This window comes from Centrocercus urophasianus, unplaced genomic scaffold, assembly GCF_019232065.1.
Source record: "Centrocercus urophasianus isolate 14NV4802_14NV808 unplaced genomic scaffold, USGS_Curo_1.0 seq_26, whole genome shotgun sequence".
NCBI classification, from domain to species: Eukaryota; Metazoa; Chordata; class Aves; order Galliformes; family Phasianidae; genus Centrocercus; species Centrocercus urophasianus.
The window spans coordinates 4623788-4639030 of NW_024884822.1; the positions used below are offsets into that span (position 1 = coordinate 4623788).

The window sequence follows — 15243 nt, forward strand, 5'->3', positions numbered from 1 at the left end:
TCGGCTCCTCCAGCTCCGGGCCGGCTCAGCCAATCAGCGCTCCTTTTCTGGAGCATGCGCGTTGGAGAATAAGGGATCGGAAAGAGAAGGGTGGTAGGGCTGTGCGCACGCGCGTGCCTCACTTCCGGGTCGGGGCGGAACGGGTGGTCGGCGTCTGTTGTGTCACATGTCGGCTCCGTTCGAGGAGCGGAGCGGGGTGGTGCCCTGCGGGACGCCGTGGGGCCGCTGGTACCAGACCCTGGAGGAGGTGTTCATCGAGGTGCAGGTGCCGCCGGGCACGCGGGCGAAGGATGTGAGCTGCAGCCTGCAGAGCCGGCGCGTGGCGCTGTCCGTGTGCGGCCGGGAGGTGCTGCAGGTAGCGGCGGGCCGGGAGGGGCGGTTCGTGTGGTTGCGGCCTTACGGTGCACCGCGGGCCGGCGTAGCCTTAGCGCTGCCCTGAGGTTTTGTGGGGAGATTCGCTACGGGCGGCACGACTCCAGAGCGCCCTGAGCTGTGCGGTGAGACACCGGCACGCCGATGGGCGGTTCTATGTGTCGAATGTTCGTTAAAATAAATAAATAAATAACGTGCAATAAACGAGTATGTCTCTAGTAATGTTCAAGCCCACATGGGCAGAGAATTGGTGCCCTTCTCCTTTGAGGTGGAACACAGTCAGGCTAGCAGTGTGTAGGGCGGTACGATTACAGGTAAGCTTGTGGCTGAGCTGCTTTTCCTGTTCTGTAATGCTGTCAATGTCTTTGCAGGGTAAACTTTTTGACTCTACGATAGCTGATGAAGGAACGTGGACTTTAGGTAATGACTTTTATCTGAGGTGACATCTGGGGGGGTGGTAGAACGCAAAACGTGCTGCAGAAGAGTTTACCAGCACCGCCCCCTCCCATACATTTTCTTCCTTGTTTCTTTTTATTCTATTTCAGTCTGTAGTTGTATGAAGGGACAGTCGTATTGCCATGCTAAGAAACTAAGGCAATGCAAAAGTCTGAAGTTAATAGTAATGCAACAGTGCCAGGTGTGGGAACGCAGTATCCCATGGCTTAGGAACACTTTCCTGGGAACGAACATTCACTTCTCAGGAAATAGATTGCAAAAAGTTTGATTGCACGTACACTCCAAAGTTAGAGCAGTACAGCTGTGTGCTTCTGCAACTTTTATTTTTCTTATTTTTTCCCTTCTAATTTGTGCATTATATTTCTGGGATAGGTGACAACACCTACAGTCCAAAAGCATCAAAAAGCAATTAGAAAATCAGGTGATGGTGCTTAAAGATAAAGAGCAAAAAGCCTCTCTAATTATTTGATAAATATTGCAAAGTGTTCGCAATGCTTTGATTTTTGAAAGCCATACATAATGACTGTACCTATTCATGTTATTTTCTGATGGATTTCCATCAGAAATCCTAAGTGCAAAATGACTGACAGTGACTCCTCATCATAGCAATGGTGGCTTTTACAAGTAATAACCTTCTGTAGAGCTTGGCTTTAAATGTTTGGTTATTCCCCTGGCTGACCTATATCTCTTCCTGTGTCTGACCCTAAATCTTTTCTCCATCACAGACCTCTCCCAAAGGTTTTATTTGGAATAGAGGTGCACCATAATGGTTCCACAAAATGACTGTTAGGTTTTGTAGGTCAGAAACTGAGGTGTGGCTGTACAGGTTATCTTTGCTTCCTGTTCATGTTTTTATTTATTAGTAAGTGCCTTTGACATTAAGAACTTAAACTATCTCAGAAAAATTCCTGTGCTTTGGCATGTTGGTGGTGAATTCAGCACAGCAACAAAAAGCCTGGCACACAGGGCACTAATGGTTGTTTTCTTTTTTCTTCATTCAATAGAAGACCGAAAACTGATACGAATTGTTCTGATGAAGACTAATCGAGATGCTGGAAATTGCTGGACATCTCTGTTAGAAAATGAATACGCTGCTGATCCTTGGGTACAAGACCAAATGCAAAGGAAACTTACGCTGGAGCGATTCCAAAGAGAGGCAAGTCAAAGGCCCCCACTTACTGCTTGTGTTTGGTGTTTGCAGATATGGGTTATGGTCACGAAAGCTGAGTAAAATTGTTCTGTAGCGTAGTGCCGTGGAAACAGATGGTACTTCAGGACAGAGATGTGTGTGACTCAGTATGTCTGTGTGCTTTCAGGAGGCTCTTCTGTCTGTAGCCTGTGTGAAGAATTTGTGAAAAATCAAGCGAGTTGCAGGGTGGTGTTTTAAGGTTTTGATCCGTAATTGTAACAACTTTTCACTAATGATAGCATACATATATTTCTGTTATTATCTTCAACTATGACATAGCTCTATGTATAATAAACTTCTAACATCTTACTCTGTTGAATAGTTTGTATATAACATCGGGTGACTGAAACTAGTTAACTCAAAATTGCTCTGCCCTTTGACTAAACTTGCTTAAGTTATTCTGACACACCTCTAGTACCCAGCTCTTCCTATTCAGCTCTGCTCTTTCAGAAACTTAATAGATGAATCAGCACTACAACAAAGATGACAATTTATATCTGAGTTTTTATCTAGCATGGGGGTACTTTTTTTTTTTTCCTCTAAAATTGTAATTTCGAGGCATGTGAAAAGCCAGAGAATTTTCTTAGAGTTTTCTTAATATTTCTTCACTTAGGAAATCTAAGTGCTTGCCTGATGAAGAATGGCATTACAAAGGAATTTCAGCAGTGGGCAACTCAACTGTGGCAATTTAATGTTGGTTAATGCATTCGCCTGGCAAAAGAATTTCAGTGTTAGTAATCCAGTTAACAGGTTGTACCTGTATGTCCTTGTCAGAGTGGTAGAATATGAAAAGAAACATTATTTTATTTTTTTCTTTATATCAGTTCTGTTAAGAATAATCTTTATACTAAATTTTTGTCTCTGTCAGAACCCTGGATTTGACTTCAGCGGGGCAGAAATTTCTGGAAATTACAGCAAAGGAGGACCAGACTTCTCTAGCCTTGAAAAATGAACTGTTTGCAACTGTGTTCCTTGGGAGCAATCACAAATTACACTGGAGGACTGGAATGTGTAACTGGTGAAGACTTCAGTGATCTATCCAGCAGATTGTTGGCAAGTAATCACTTCAGTGAAGAGAAAGGAGGTCTCTTCTAGTAGAGTGAAGAGGAAGTGTTAGTAGCTACCTTGTAACGTTAACTTTCTAGTAAGTTGCTAATGGTAAAGGAATTAAATGCAGAAGAGTGTACGCAGAAAATAACAAATGGAAGCAGAACATGTCTTACACCACAGTGAACTAGTGAGATAAATGTGCCACTTGTCTATGCAAGAATATCTTGTTCACTGTTGAAAATGGACCCTATAAGCAAGATACTTAATGCTTTTATTTAACATGCAACATGGAAGAATATCAGGAAGGCTTATTGAAATTCTGCTGCATAGCAGCCCTGTAAGAATCTGAGTGTTATTTTAAGAGTGTTTTAAATAAAGAAAACTACTGGATTTTGCCTAAAATGAGGTTTTACAATCCGCTGCACTGCCAAATATAATACTAGTGAGGAATGCCTGTAACCAGTGATAGGAGAAAACTGAGAAGTCAGATAGTCTGGATATAAAGAATTGTGTGAGTGTAATATCAAAATACATGAAATTTTCAAGTAAGAGAATATAGCAACTTCTGAAAGGAGTAGTAAGTCCCTAAATAGAAAATGATATATTTCATCTTTTCTGATACACAGCGCAATGTTTTGTTTTGTTTTTACAAATCTAAGAACATGCAGCTGTACATTTTGGTAGGTAGTTTAATGGTCACATCTTAAACTTAGCTATTGAATGATATAAGACTTCACATGTGCCAATTTCTTATTTTCTACCTGTTCTTAGTGATACAGGTGGAAAGCCCTCCAACTGTGTTATGCAGGACAAATATTGTGGCAAACTGACTAACAGGAAGATGAAATGTGATCACTGAATTCTACTGTGTTCTGAACACTGAAAATACTGCCTACAGCTAGGTCCTAAGCAGACAGCTCACTGGTGGTAATTTGCCAGCTGCTGTCCATCGTATTATTGAACATGACTTTTACCATAGCATCAGTATTTTAGTTGGCATATGGCAAAAATGAAATGATACCTGGAAGAGGGCTTTCTTGTAGCAGCAAGCAAGCAATTAGTTCTCGTAAAATAATCAAGTGTTCTTCTTCTGCCCATGTAATCCTTACACAAATATATAGTAGGTCCAAATACCATGCTTGGGTTTTAGAAAATTTGCCTTCCTGTGCAAGCCAAAGTACAGTTTGTTATCAGATGTATCTTTACCACAGTCCTGGTTTAGAAGGTAGATAGTGTAGCTAAGGAATGAGTGAGACTGCTGCAAAAGGTAGAACTGAGAACAGAGATAGTAAGTAACTGTTAATGCTGCTTCAAAGTGCTGACATACTATTCAGTGCAAGAATATTTTACTTTACAGCAGATGCAGTTGTTTATACAGGAATGATTCTATGTCCTTTGCTTACAGAAATTCAGACTAGCATGTGATGCTTCTCTGCATGAACAGATAGTTTTACTGTATATTCTTTCAAAACCAAGTTTTCTCATATTTTCTTCTTCATGAACTGGTGTTTTGTGCTTTATAAAGCATGTGTTCAGCCATTATAGCTTGCAATTGTTCTAGGAGGACAAGTTTAAACTGTTTGGTTTGCTGCTTCTATTGTCTGCTGTGATTTATTTCCTGGAGTCCACTCAATTTGCAGTTAATACCTCACCAGATGGTGGCTTGTGTTCCATCTTGCTGGGATTCCATCCCTTGCTTCCTAAATAAACCGTAAAAGATGTGACAGATGATAGAGTTGGATGTATGATAGTTACACAGTGACCTACTTTATGAGAAATAATACTGAGCAGTCATTCAAATTGCTCTTATATAAATGGGTAGAGGCCACCCTACAGGCATTCTTTCATACCTCTAATGCAAGATAAGGTCAGATAGTTCAAAGGACAAACTGCTATTTATGGATGTGTTAGGCACAGTAGATGGCTAAACTTTAATCTATTCACCCTGTAATGCTCAGCTCAATCCAAGCACTGAAACCTTGGAATTAGGAATGTGGGTTCCTCCTTATCTTCAAGTATCATCTGTGTATCTACTACAATGCACAGAAATAGATGCTATGTACTGTTGGAAGCGGAGTGGCATGTATTTGAAGTGAAATTTATACAGTGTAGTCTTTTGGCAGTCTGGGTGCACAAAATCGCTTGAGACACCAAAACAAACCGAGCCAAGCTGAAATAATTTCATTGAGCTTTCTTTTTGTTTTTCTAGCCTTTCCCATTGCAGCTTCAACCCCTTAAACTACATCCTTAGTCTCTTATGTCTTGCACTGAAGTTGACCAGGCAGCATTCAGCTGTAAGCAGCTTTGTGGGCTTCCTACTAAAATGACTTGTAATACACTGGGGAAAAAAAAAAGTTACTCAATTATTTGCATTTCAATGTTTAATTGAAAGGTACATATCTTGAGACATGACAATACCAGCACAATTGCATGCTGCATCTTGCAATCTCCCAGTAGGCTGACTGCCCATCTGTCTACATCACTTGTGTTCCTTTCAGCACAATGCATATATTGCACTGGTGGATGGAAAATGCAATTCAATACTATGCAGCATAACCATTCCCATGAGTTTACGAGAAAGCTTGATTTGTCCAGTATGGAGCTTTGGTATGTAGTTTTCTGTGAGAAGTTTAACTAGTTTGAGAGAAGTGAAGAATTATCTCCTCATCCATTATTGCCATAAAGGAGATGGATTTGGCAGGCTAGCTGGTAAGTCCACAGAGTATTCCAGACATGCAGATTCCTTTCTTCTCCACTGACTCCATTCATACAACAACCAGTTTTTAACAGAACTCAAGGAGTCATAAGCAACATTCCCCCAAATCCTCATCCATCTTACATACAATAACATATTCTTCATGTTCACTTTCACGTTAGTACCAGCAGCATGATACACCTCAAGTACTGACTTAGTCTTCAGGGAAAATCAGCAATTTTACTTGGTAAGCTGTCAAACAGACTATGGTTCCAAGTCTTCACGTTTTCCTAATCTTGAGTAGCCTGTAGGTAGCAGCACAGTGAAGGCTGAACATTTCTGACTGTACTTGTCCCTCTTGTTCAGTATCAGCATTTACTTCTTGTACAGTGGAATCCTGGCAAACTGATGCCCAATTTGGAGCAGGTGCTGTGGTGCTTTCTCCCCAGCCAGCACTAGGTATTATGAAGTTACCACACACTTGCCCATAATCTCAGCAAACCACACTTCTTATATAATACCGATGTTACTGATGCACTCTTAATGACTACACAACAGGCACCACAAAACCTTATTTTCAGTTTGTGTCCATGGTAAAGGTGAGCACCCTACCCTGTAGGAACACAGGTGCGTGCTGCTATCCAAACAGCCTGTCAGCTGGACTGATGAGCATTTGTCATTCTATCAGTGCTGAGTAAGGTGGTCTTTAGTTTGCCTGAGAAACTGAAGCACTGTGCTACTGCATACGTTTACCTAGTGTCAAGTAGTCTTTGGAAAGTGAACCAAGTTTTTTCAATTTAATATATAATTTTGCACCTGCACTTGCTGTAAAACAAGGTTAGATTACACAAGCTGCTCTACAAACTATAAGGTATTAAATTCTTTGCATCAGTATTGTGATATTTTACTGCTTAAATAGTAAATCGTCTAGTAAGACCAAAAGCTAACGTTAGGTATCATAGTCATGGAAAACAACATTTGCTGCAAGGAATTCTAGTCTGAACCACTATATATTCTTGCAAAAGTCAAGTTCTTCATTATTAAGATGTTTCTTGAACCTTCATCTGTCTATGAACAAGTTTCAGGCTGGTTTTCTCCTTTTATTGTACTCCTGTAAAACAAACAAACAAAAAAACCCACAATGAACAATCAACTAAGTAAAGGGATTTCTACGAGAATAAAATAAAGCATAAGACAGACATTAACACAGAAGAGACAACTTTTAAAGGTTTGTAGCCTTTAGAGTTAAAGTCTAGATAAGGAAGTAGTGTGCAACTCTACAGTTAATCAACTGCAATATGCATAACCAAGCGAGTTTCACTTTACTAAATGAACAGCTAACTAACTCAAAGTGTATGAAGCTGTCTGTAAGTGGCGTCAGTGAACCAGAGCAAGAGAGATTGTAACAGGCAGCTGTTTCCTTTTAGATTCTTTCTGCAAAAGGAGCAAGCTAAGTATTTCCCCTGCTTTTTTACCAGTTCTACTCCATATTTAAGTTTGAATGAGGTCGTAATGTCTGTAGAATATATTTCTGCTCCCAGAGCACATCAAAGCATCAGTTCCAGTTCCAGTGTTCACATATTAGGTAGCCACTTCCTTAGGTACACCACAGGCTCAAGCATGAACATGAGAACAGACCAGCCTCTGTGACAGGCCTACCACATTTACGTTAACATCTCCAACAGGTTACCTATATGGAATAAGAAACTTTGAAATAGTTAGCAGCTAATGACTTCTACATTGTGAGAACTGCTTTTACAAGTAGTTACCTATTATGAGCTGGTTTCTGGAATTGTAGGAAGGTGTGTTATTCTATAATAGCTATGCTTAAGCTGCCGTGCTGTACGTCCAGACACGATCCATTTTAATTTCTGGACATTTGGTTTGGAACACTTGCTTGAGGAATATTCTGTAAGGCACTTCAACACCAATTCCTTCCAGAAGGTCAAATCTCTGTTGTTTATCTAAATAGCAAGACAGAATCCCATATGTCACTAACTCACTACATCCTTAAATTACATGTGCATTTTTAGCTATTTAAAATAGAAAGCCAAACATCCCAAGCCAGATGGAATATAAAAAAGAAAAAAAGAAACCAGTACGTCAATAGAACTCCCCTTCCCCCAGTGAGAAAACCCCCGCATGCATTTTTATTCCTGCACCCTGGAAAACTTTATCCATACCTTGGAATGCAACTGCAGAAATTCCAATGCCTCTGTCAACTCCAGTAGTTTTTGTTCTTCTATCTCTAGTGCCATAATAGACAGTGCTAAAACAGAAGGCTGGAGAGAGAAAGATAACATGACATTTTTGATCTACAACTTTAAAATTTCTCTAGCCTCACTGACTATTAGCTTTCAAGTTTACCTTAGCTTTAGAAAACATGATTCTGCAGTGACATGCCTTAAGCTGGGTCTCAAGTCTCTCAAAATTAAGGTATCTTTTCCTGTAATAAAAACAGATGAGTCATTGTTGCACAAAAACACAATCTTTATCAAGACCACTCTTCTCTCTGGTGACAGTGACAGGACTTGAAAGAATGGCATGGAGCTACACCATGGAATGGTCAGCTTGGGTGTTAGGAAAAGGTTTCTCACAAGAGGGTGGTGGGCATGGATTGGGCTTCCAAGGCAGTGCTCACTGCCCCAGGCTGCTGGAGTTCAAGGAGCATTTGCACAACACTCTCAGAAATATGGTCTGAATTTTGGGTGGCCCTGCGTGAGGCAAGGATTTGAACCTGATGCTCCTTGGGGGTCTCTTATGACTTGGGATACTCTGCGATTCCATGGAAACAGAGCAGCTGTGAGAATTTCTTTATTTAAACAAGGGCCTCATTTGTACCAGAAGAAGTGTTTCAGTCAAACAAGCATTAAATTTTGGCAGTCTTCATGCCCAAAATAAATCTTGTGTTTTACAGGGAGAACTGCATCCATTCAGAAAAATGGAGTTTTAATGTTAACTATCAAAAGGAACTTTTTCTGAAATCTATTTTGAAATCTTTGCAGAAAGGCTTTACTGACACAAACTTGTTACACTATTATTGTTGAGAAATTTGTTTTGGGACTTAGAGAACAATACTCCCTAGATGACTTCTCACACAAAAAAACATTTTAAGATAACATTACACCTCAGTATTCACATTTATTATTAAGGAGAAAAGTTTTATTCTTTTTTTTTTTTTTTTTAAACATCAAAAGGCCAATTACTTGACTAATAATCCCTGGCTGTTTTCTGGCATAGGCTCCCTGATTACCTGCAGCCATACCATAACACAATAAGCTTGAGATATTTTACCTTTCACAGCTTAAATTCTCATGAATGAGTGAATGATAAAGCTGTAGAAACTGGAAGGCTGTTGTTGCTTTGACTTTCCAAGAAAGCTTCTCCAATACGATTTTCTCCATTCTCATCATATCAGAAACAGTGAACCTATACTGGCTTATTCGGATTAAGTCGGTGGCTAAGGGAACATTTCTCTCTTCTTCTGTTGCCTTCACAGCTAGGTAGAAGCAGCTCAGTCCAACACAGCCCAAGTGTTTAGGCTGTACCTAAAGAAAAGTCAATGTTTTTAGTTACTTTTAAAGAGGGAAGCATTTGATAAACCATCTCAATATGCAAGTACCGAATTATTTGTTATTTTAGGAGTAAAAAAAATTATGTAGAACTAGTTTCTACACATGGTTGTATAGGACCTAGAGTGTTGTACATATTGTCTTATATATAAACAAAAAATACTAAATTCTTGGGATATATATATGTATATATATATAAAAGGGAACCACAGAGAATTTGTAAGGGCAGGTTTTGGATTCAGAAGTCTTATACTCCACCCAGCCTTCTCATTTTTTAGGGACATACTAACATACAAGAAAAGCTAGCATTTGTCTTGGACTAAGAGGAATAGCAGTAATTCTGTCTCGTTAGAGGAATAACCCAGGTCAGCATGCCAAATACATGCAGAAGAATGGAATGTTATTTAACTATTAATTTTATCTGATTAATAAATGCTGAACAGTATCCCAACTCTTGATATACCTAAGAGACACTACTAAACAGCAGTAAACTGAGGGCTAATTCAGCACCTTCTTTTGTATGTGCAACAGGCCAAACAGCCTGTCTTGATCTAAAGCAATAATAAGCCTGCATTTCCAATGGGCACCTCCAGTTGGAACAGATGCCCTCTTCCTTCTCTTCTTCAGAGAAAGCAGCTTTCTTAGCACTGCTGAAATCCAACCAGGGAAAGCCATTTTTTAAGCTCTCGTGCAACTGGAATCCGGGGACGGAGCTTAACCTTTAACCATCTAAAAGCAAAGCAAGCCCTTCTAAATAACGGGAGTGAGGTCGCAGCGAGAAGCTATCGAGCTTATACTTTAAACAGCCGTACCTTCATTTTGGACAAGAACCTATCTAAGAAGTTGACAGCCAGCGAGAAGGTCTCCGTGTGGAAGCCGAAGAACTGAGTTAAGCTGAGCAGATCCTTCACTTCGAAGTCTCGCAGCCTCGCGGTCATTCGGAGGCCGTTGTCGTGGGCGGACTCGATCAGCCTCAGGCCGGAGCCCTTCGGCTGGCAGCGCAGCTCCTGCTCCAGCAGAGCCGTCAGCCGGTAGAGCAGCGCGCGGGCATCGCCGCTCACGAGCGTCTCGATCATCTGCAGCGACAAACGAACGAGCTGCAACGGCGAACAACAACGAGCTGCAGCGAACCCGGCAGCCGCGCACGCGCCGCCCGCACAGGACATGCCCGGGCCCGTCCCCGCCCGCCTCGGCGCCGCACCGGGCGGCAGCAGTAAGCGCGGTGCCCTGCCGTCCCGCTCCGCACCGCCGGCGATTCGGGCGCGGCGCGGAGAAGCCCGAGCCGCCGGCTGTTTGCTCCGACCCCGCGCCCTTACCTCGTCGCCGCCTCACTGCTCCCTTCGGCCGGAGGAGGGTCCCGAGGCGGTGCGCGCGACGCCGCGAGTTTACCCTACACAGCTCTCGGGCGGCCGGGCGCCGAGCTCCGCCCGCACGCTGCCATGCACCCCGCACCGCTCGCCTACGCCGCCGCGGGCTCCGCTCCGCCCGCCCGGCCCGCCCCGCGGGGCTGCGGATGACTGACGTGCAGGCGGGCCAATCGCAGCGCCCCGCCTTCTGCACGAGCGGCACGAGCCCGGCGCTGCGGCTCCCTCTGGTGGAGGCGCCGCCACACGGTCGGCGTTGGACGTAAGGCGCGCTTCAGCTACGTCGTCTCCTGAAATTTTAGGGGTGTTATTTCGGATTCAGGCTAAAATTTTCAAGCCGTCTTGTGGTAATTATCGTGCGAGAGGCTTAAGGTGCTTTTGAGGGGTGCATTGAAGTAGAATGCAAGCAGCTGCTAGGGAGCAAACTTTGTACCTCACCATCTGGCTGCTCTGCAGAGACACGGCGCCGGGCGGACAGCCTGCAGCAGCTCCAGCATGGGGTGTCTGAAAGTTACATTGACTAAATACAAGTGAGGGCTATGGTGTGTGCTTGTGGAAGTGTTTAGAAAATGAAGTAAGGTAATATTTTTTTTTTTTTCAGAAATGCGGTGTAAACGTAGCCCTCCAAAGGACTGTTTTTGTTGAGGCTGGTTTGTTGATTTGTTTTGCTTTCAAAAGAATTGCGTGCTCCTGCAGTCCATTTGTCAGATTTGGATGGTTTGGACTACAGTATAATTACATTTAATTAACGTCAGGTTCCCATTTGTTAGAACATTGATCTGAGTTGTGCAGAAGTCTTCCTCTGTTGTAACCCTTGAAATGATACAAATTTCTGCTTAGTTCCTTGACGTGTCTGCCAGACAACCAAGGGTCCCAGGGCCTACTGTTGCTGTTGGACTCTTTCCTTGATTCAAATCGCTAATAAATGTTTTTCCTGTTTCCTCTGAGCCTTCTCATTCTCCTTCAGAGAATACAGGAAGGGAGGCCTGGCAGGAGAATGTGTTGGTTCTTGGTTCTGTCTTCTTGTTCAGGACATGTCAGTGCCTGAGGCATTTTGTGTGCTTTGAGGTAAAAATATTTTTAAATGAATGCTGAACCACACTTGTTACTTCAACTCCTGAGATAACCTGCAGCACTTTTGTTAGTTGATATTTAGCATCCCTGCTTTTCTACAGCAGTCATTCATGGAAAGTAGAATTAGGAGCAACTGCTGTAACTGCACTGCTTTGCGTGCTGAGATGAAAAATGCTCACAGAAGTCATGCTATGCTGCACCATGCTGTATCTGCAGTTAGCTGCAAAAACCACAGAGCTGCTTATGCACATACCAATAAAAGTGCTTATGGAAATGTTTCACACTGTATCACTGAATCATAACTGTATCAAAATCATTTTTCTTCATTAGCAAATACTTTCCTCCTTCTACTTGCTTATATTTCTTTCTTCAAAAGGTAACCTGCTTCTTCAAGAGGAGGTTTCTCTGAATGTGCTGAACTCAGAATATTCTCTTTTATTATTTGGGCAGCTATCATTCCTTTTTAGGTCAGAGATCTTGGTTCTTTTAATTTAATGTTGCCTGTAAAAATCTAAGGAATGTAAATATTTATTTTTCTTTGCTAATGTTTTCAGTACTTCATGCATGCTCTTAAGTTAAGCCATGAAAAATTTTAACTAAAATCTGGCATTGTTTTAAATATATTTGAGAGAATGAAGTGGAATGAAACTTGTTACTGGAGAGCAAAGCATCAGCCTGTCCGTATCCTTCGTGGCATGCTTGTTAAAATGAATTTTATGTGCATTTGCTGTATAACTGGAGATGAAATATTATTTATTACTGTGCTCCTTGTGTCTGTCCTAGTTTCCATGGAAATAAATAGGAGGCATTACTTTTGGAGCATTCTATGTACTTTTCCTAGCTTTAAAACCTTTACATTACTCCATGCTCTCACTGCAGTTCTTCAGTGGTATCAGTATATACATCCAGCAGAGGAAGTTTGACATCTGTTGCATCAGAGCTTTCCCATGTGGAGCCTCTGTGTCTGTCTCAAATGTCTTTTCATTCTGGTGACTTGTCACTGCAGTTTAGCAATGGTCAGATAAAATCCATGTCCTGTCATACCTTTACTTTTCCTCTGCTGTCCCATTTGTCTGCTTGCAACTGCAGTGCAACAGGCAGTCAGTAACTGTATTGTGTGATGAGAAATAAGGCAGAACGGCTGTCAGGGTTAGCAGCAGCAGCAGTCATCCTTAGCAGATATAGCGTGGCAGTGAGATCCTCAGCTACCAGGACACGTCCTTGCCAGTGTGACAGGAGGGAATGTTGCTTGTATGTGATAAATGAACCAGTATTCAAAGTAAGTTGCTGTTTCTTTAGCACAGGAAACACTCCCTGATGTGTACTAGTTTGTAGCAGGGTCAGTGGCTTTTTAGGGTAGTCACATGGCCAAGGGTGAGACCCACCAAGAAGCTGTTAGCATCAGTTCCTCTAAATATGATAATTAACTAGCAAAAAAAAAAAAAAGTTTAGAACATCTTGCTTGCTCTCCTCTTTCCTGTGTTGGTGGCTGTCATTACCAGTATTCATCGTTCTGCTGTCTCACAAGGGAGCAGCTTTCCTGGGCAGCTAGTCCAGCTGTGTTCCTTTTTTTGGAAGGAGTGTACATATAAAACTCAGAGGATCTGTTTGGTGCACCAATGAGTTTTATTGTCTTATTCACTCAATATATGTGTCAGAAGCACTATTCATCCTATTTTTCCCATTGTGCATTTGTCCCACTGTTTTACTGTAGATTTCTGTGATGGGTTACCTTTGGAAGTGATTGTTTGTATGGTTTACCTTTGGAAGTGAATTGTGTTTTATTAGAAGAATCTTTATTATACTGTAGAAAACTGCAATGAATGACAAAGAAGGTGAAATCAGAAAAGCTTGAGATGCAGAGATATTGAAGAAAAATATATTTTGCATGGAAAATGCTTGGATTTTTAGAAGGCTCGGTTGAAATCGGCATGAGGAATTGTTTGGGTGCAAAGATGGGATGGCCAAAATAACATGTCCAGCGATTCCCTCTTTCAGCATCATTCACTTGTACAGAAGCCAACTTTTGTGTTTGTATTTGCCATATAGTTAACTTTTTTCCTCAGACCCTTGCTATAGTAGAATGAATGCATCTAAAAATCTTTATTTTGGCACTCCTTTGCAGTGACTTTCATTTGTATCTTGATTAGGAAAGAAAAATAATTTGTTTAAAACTAAAGATGGGGGCGTCAATCCCAAATCTCAAGCCACAGCCTTTCTGAAAAGAAATAGGTTGACTTTCTTTGCTATCAACTCTTACTTACAAGTCAATCTATTGCTTTCTATGATATCCCTACATAATTGCCCATGAGTACAAACTTAAGTGCTTCAAGTATTCACAGATGTATAATGTTAGAAATAAAGATTATAGTAAATGAGACCTCATGAATATGCATTTTTTGTTGCCAGTAAATCTGAGTTATCTAAATTAAAATTCAAAATTATATATTGCAGAGGAAATGTTCTTTTTAAGAGTCGGAAAACATTTGCTGTAGTCTTCCTGCCATCATTAAGCGCGTAATAATCATCTGAAGAAAATGATACTTCTTTTTCTGCTGCTTGTTTTAACTAGCTGTTATTTCTTATGTTGCTGTTAAAAATGGAGATATCTTAAAAAGCAGTGGGCTATAGAATGGATTGCAAGCCACTGGCTGCAGATGAAAGCACTGCCCTGTTTTGTGCTCTTGTGGTGATGTTCTGGGCTGAAGTGGTGCTGGGGGAAACACATTCCTTCCTTTCAGAGTACTGAGAGCACCAGTAGGTGCGGGGACCCTGCCAGCCCCAGCTGGAACTGCTGCTCCCTGTGCCACGAGTCAAACTAGAGCTCAGCACTGCAGTGGCAGAGGGACCAGCCTTCCTCTCATTTTTTTTTAAATGTTTTAAGAAAAATATTAAAATTAATATGCTTTGTTACTTACATATTAATTATATTATATATTTTATGAGAGCTGCTCTGAAAGCCATGCCTCCTGTTTTACTGTGTTGGCTCAGGACATCACAGGCGGGTGGATGTTGGTGGGATGGCAGTAGAGGCTGAACCTTCCCACCAATATTCCATTATGTGTTGTTGCCGTGTGACAGATGGCAGCGGAGGGGAAGTCCGACACAAAGGTGTGTGACATGGAAGTGTGTGTGGTGGAACAAAGGTGTGCCATTGAATTCCATCATGTGGAAAAAATGGCTCCCATTGGCATTCATGAATGCTTGCTGAATGTTTATGGAGATGAGCACAGTGAAGCTGTGGGTTACTTCTGCTTTTATGAGTGAGGCATGCAGGCTGCTGTTCATCACTGGTGAAAATGCACAGCTAATGGTGGTGAGTGTATTGAAAAATAGTGCTTTGTAGCTGAGAATTTGCTCTATCGAATCTTATGTCTTGGCCCAGGCAAGCCAAAAGGTTGGACACCCCTATTCTACTGCATTATTGTTGTGACATACACAATTTTACCAGTATGTTAATCTCTATGGAAT

At 41.7% G+C, this 15243-nt stretch overlaps 2 protein-coding genes across 5 annotated transcripts; one reads left to right on the plus strand and one right to left on the minus strand.

Annotated features, from left to right (window-relative positions):
- The first annotated feature begins 124 nt into the window (after window positions 1-124).
- NUDCD2 (NudC domain containing 2) lies at window positions 125-4795 on the plus strand. Of its 2 annotated transcripts, none has more exons than XM_042826434.1 (4): window positions 125-355; window positions 744-792; window positions 1833-1984; window positions 2886-4795. In XM_042826434.1, the coding sequence occupies exons 1-4, from the start codon at window positions 167-169 to the stop codon at window positions 2967-2969; spliced, it is 474 nt and encodes a 157-aa protein (XP_042682368.1). In that variant the 5' UTR covers window positions 125-166; the 3' UTR covers window positions 2970-4795. The 2 variants fall into 2 exon arrangements, with proteins under 2 accessions (XP_042682368.1, XP_042682367.1); XM_042826433.1 differs by having other exon boundaries at window positions 139-346.
- A 638-nt stretch (window positions 4796-5433) lies between these two features.
- CCNG1 (cyclin G1) lies at window positions 5434-10754 on the minus strand. Of its 3 annotated transcripts, XR_006170218.1 has the most exons (8): window positions 10651-10754; window positions 10147-10410; window positions 9057-9310; window positions 8130-8208; window positions 7946-8044; window positions 7532-7726; window positions 7238-7452; window positions 5434-6873 (listed from the first exon to the last, which is right to left on the minus strand). XR_006170218.1 is itself a non-coding variant. In XM_042826431.1 (7 exons), exons 2-6 carry the CDS (start codon window positions 10408-10410, stop codon window positions 7535-7537), a joined length of 888 nt encoding a protein of 295 aa, XP_042682365.1. In that variant the 5' UTR covers window positions 10651-10754; the 3' UTR covers window positions 5434-7452; window positions 7532-7534. The 3 variants fall into 3 exon arrangements, 2 of the variants coding, with proteins under 2 accessions (XP_042682365.1, XP_042682364.1); XM_042826431.1 differs by having other exon boundaries at window positions 5434-7452; XM_042826430.1 differs by lacking the exon at window positions 7238-7452 and having other exon boundaries at window positions 10651-10753.
- Between the last annotated feature and the right edge of the window lie 4489 nt (window positions 10755-15243).

Bases quoted from the DNA above. Each gene is read 5' to 3' on its own strand.
- NUDCD2 (XM_042826434.1), top strand. From the start codon at position 167: ATGTCGGCTCCGTTCGAGGAGCGGAGCGGGGTGGTGCCCTGCGGGACG. The intron at 793-1,832 runs GTAATGACTTTT...TTCATTCAATAG, and splicing joins TGAAGGAACGTGGACTTTAG to AAGACCGAAAACTGATACGA. The intron at 1,985-2,885 runs GCAAGTCAAAGG...TGTCTCTGTCAG, and splicing joins TGGAGCGATTCCAAAGAGAG to AACCCTGGATTTGACTTCAG.
- CCNG1 (XM_042826431.1), bottom strand. From the start codon at position 10,410: ATGATCGAGACGCTCGTGAGCGGCGATGCCCGCGCGCTGCTCTACCGG. The intron at 9,311-10,146 runs GTACGGCTGTTT...ACTTTTCTTTAG, and splicing joins GGTTCTTGTCCAAAATGAAG to GTACAGCCTAAACACTTGGG. The intron at 8,045-8,129 runs GTAAACTTGAAA...TTCTCTCTCCAG, and splicing joins TCATGTTTTCTAAAGCTAAG to CCTTCTGTTTTAGCACTGTC.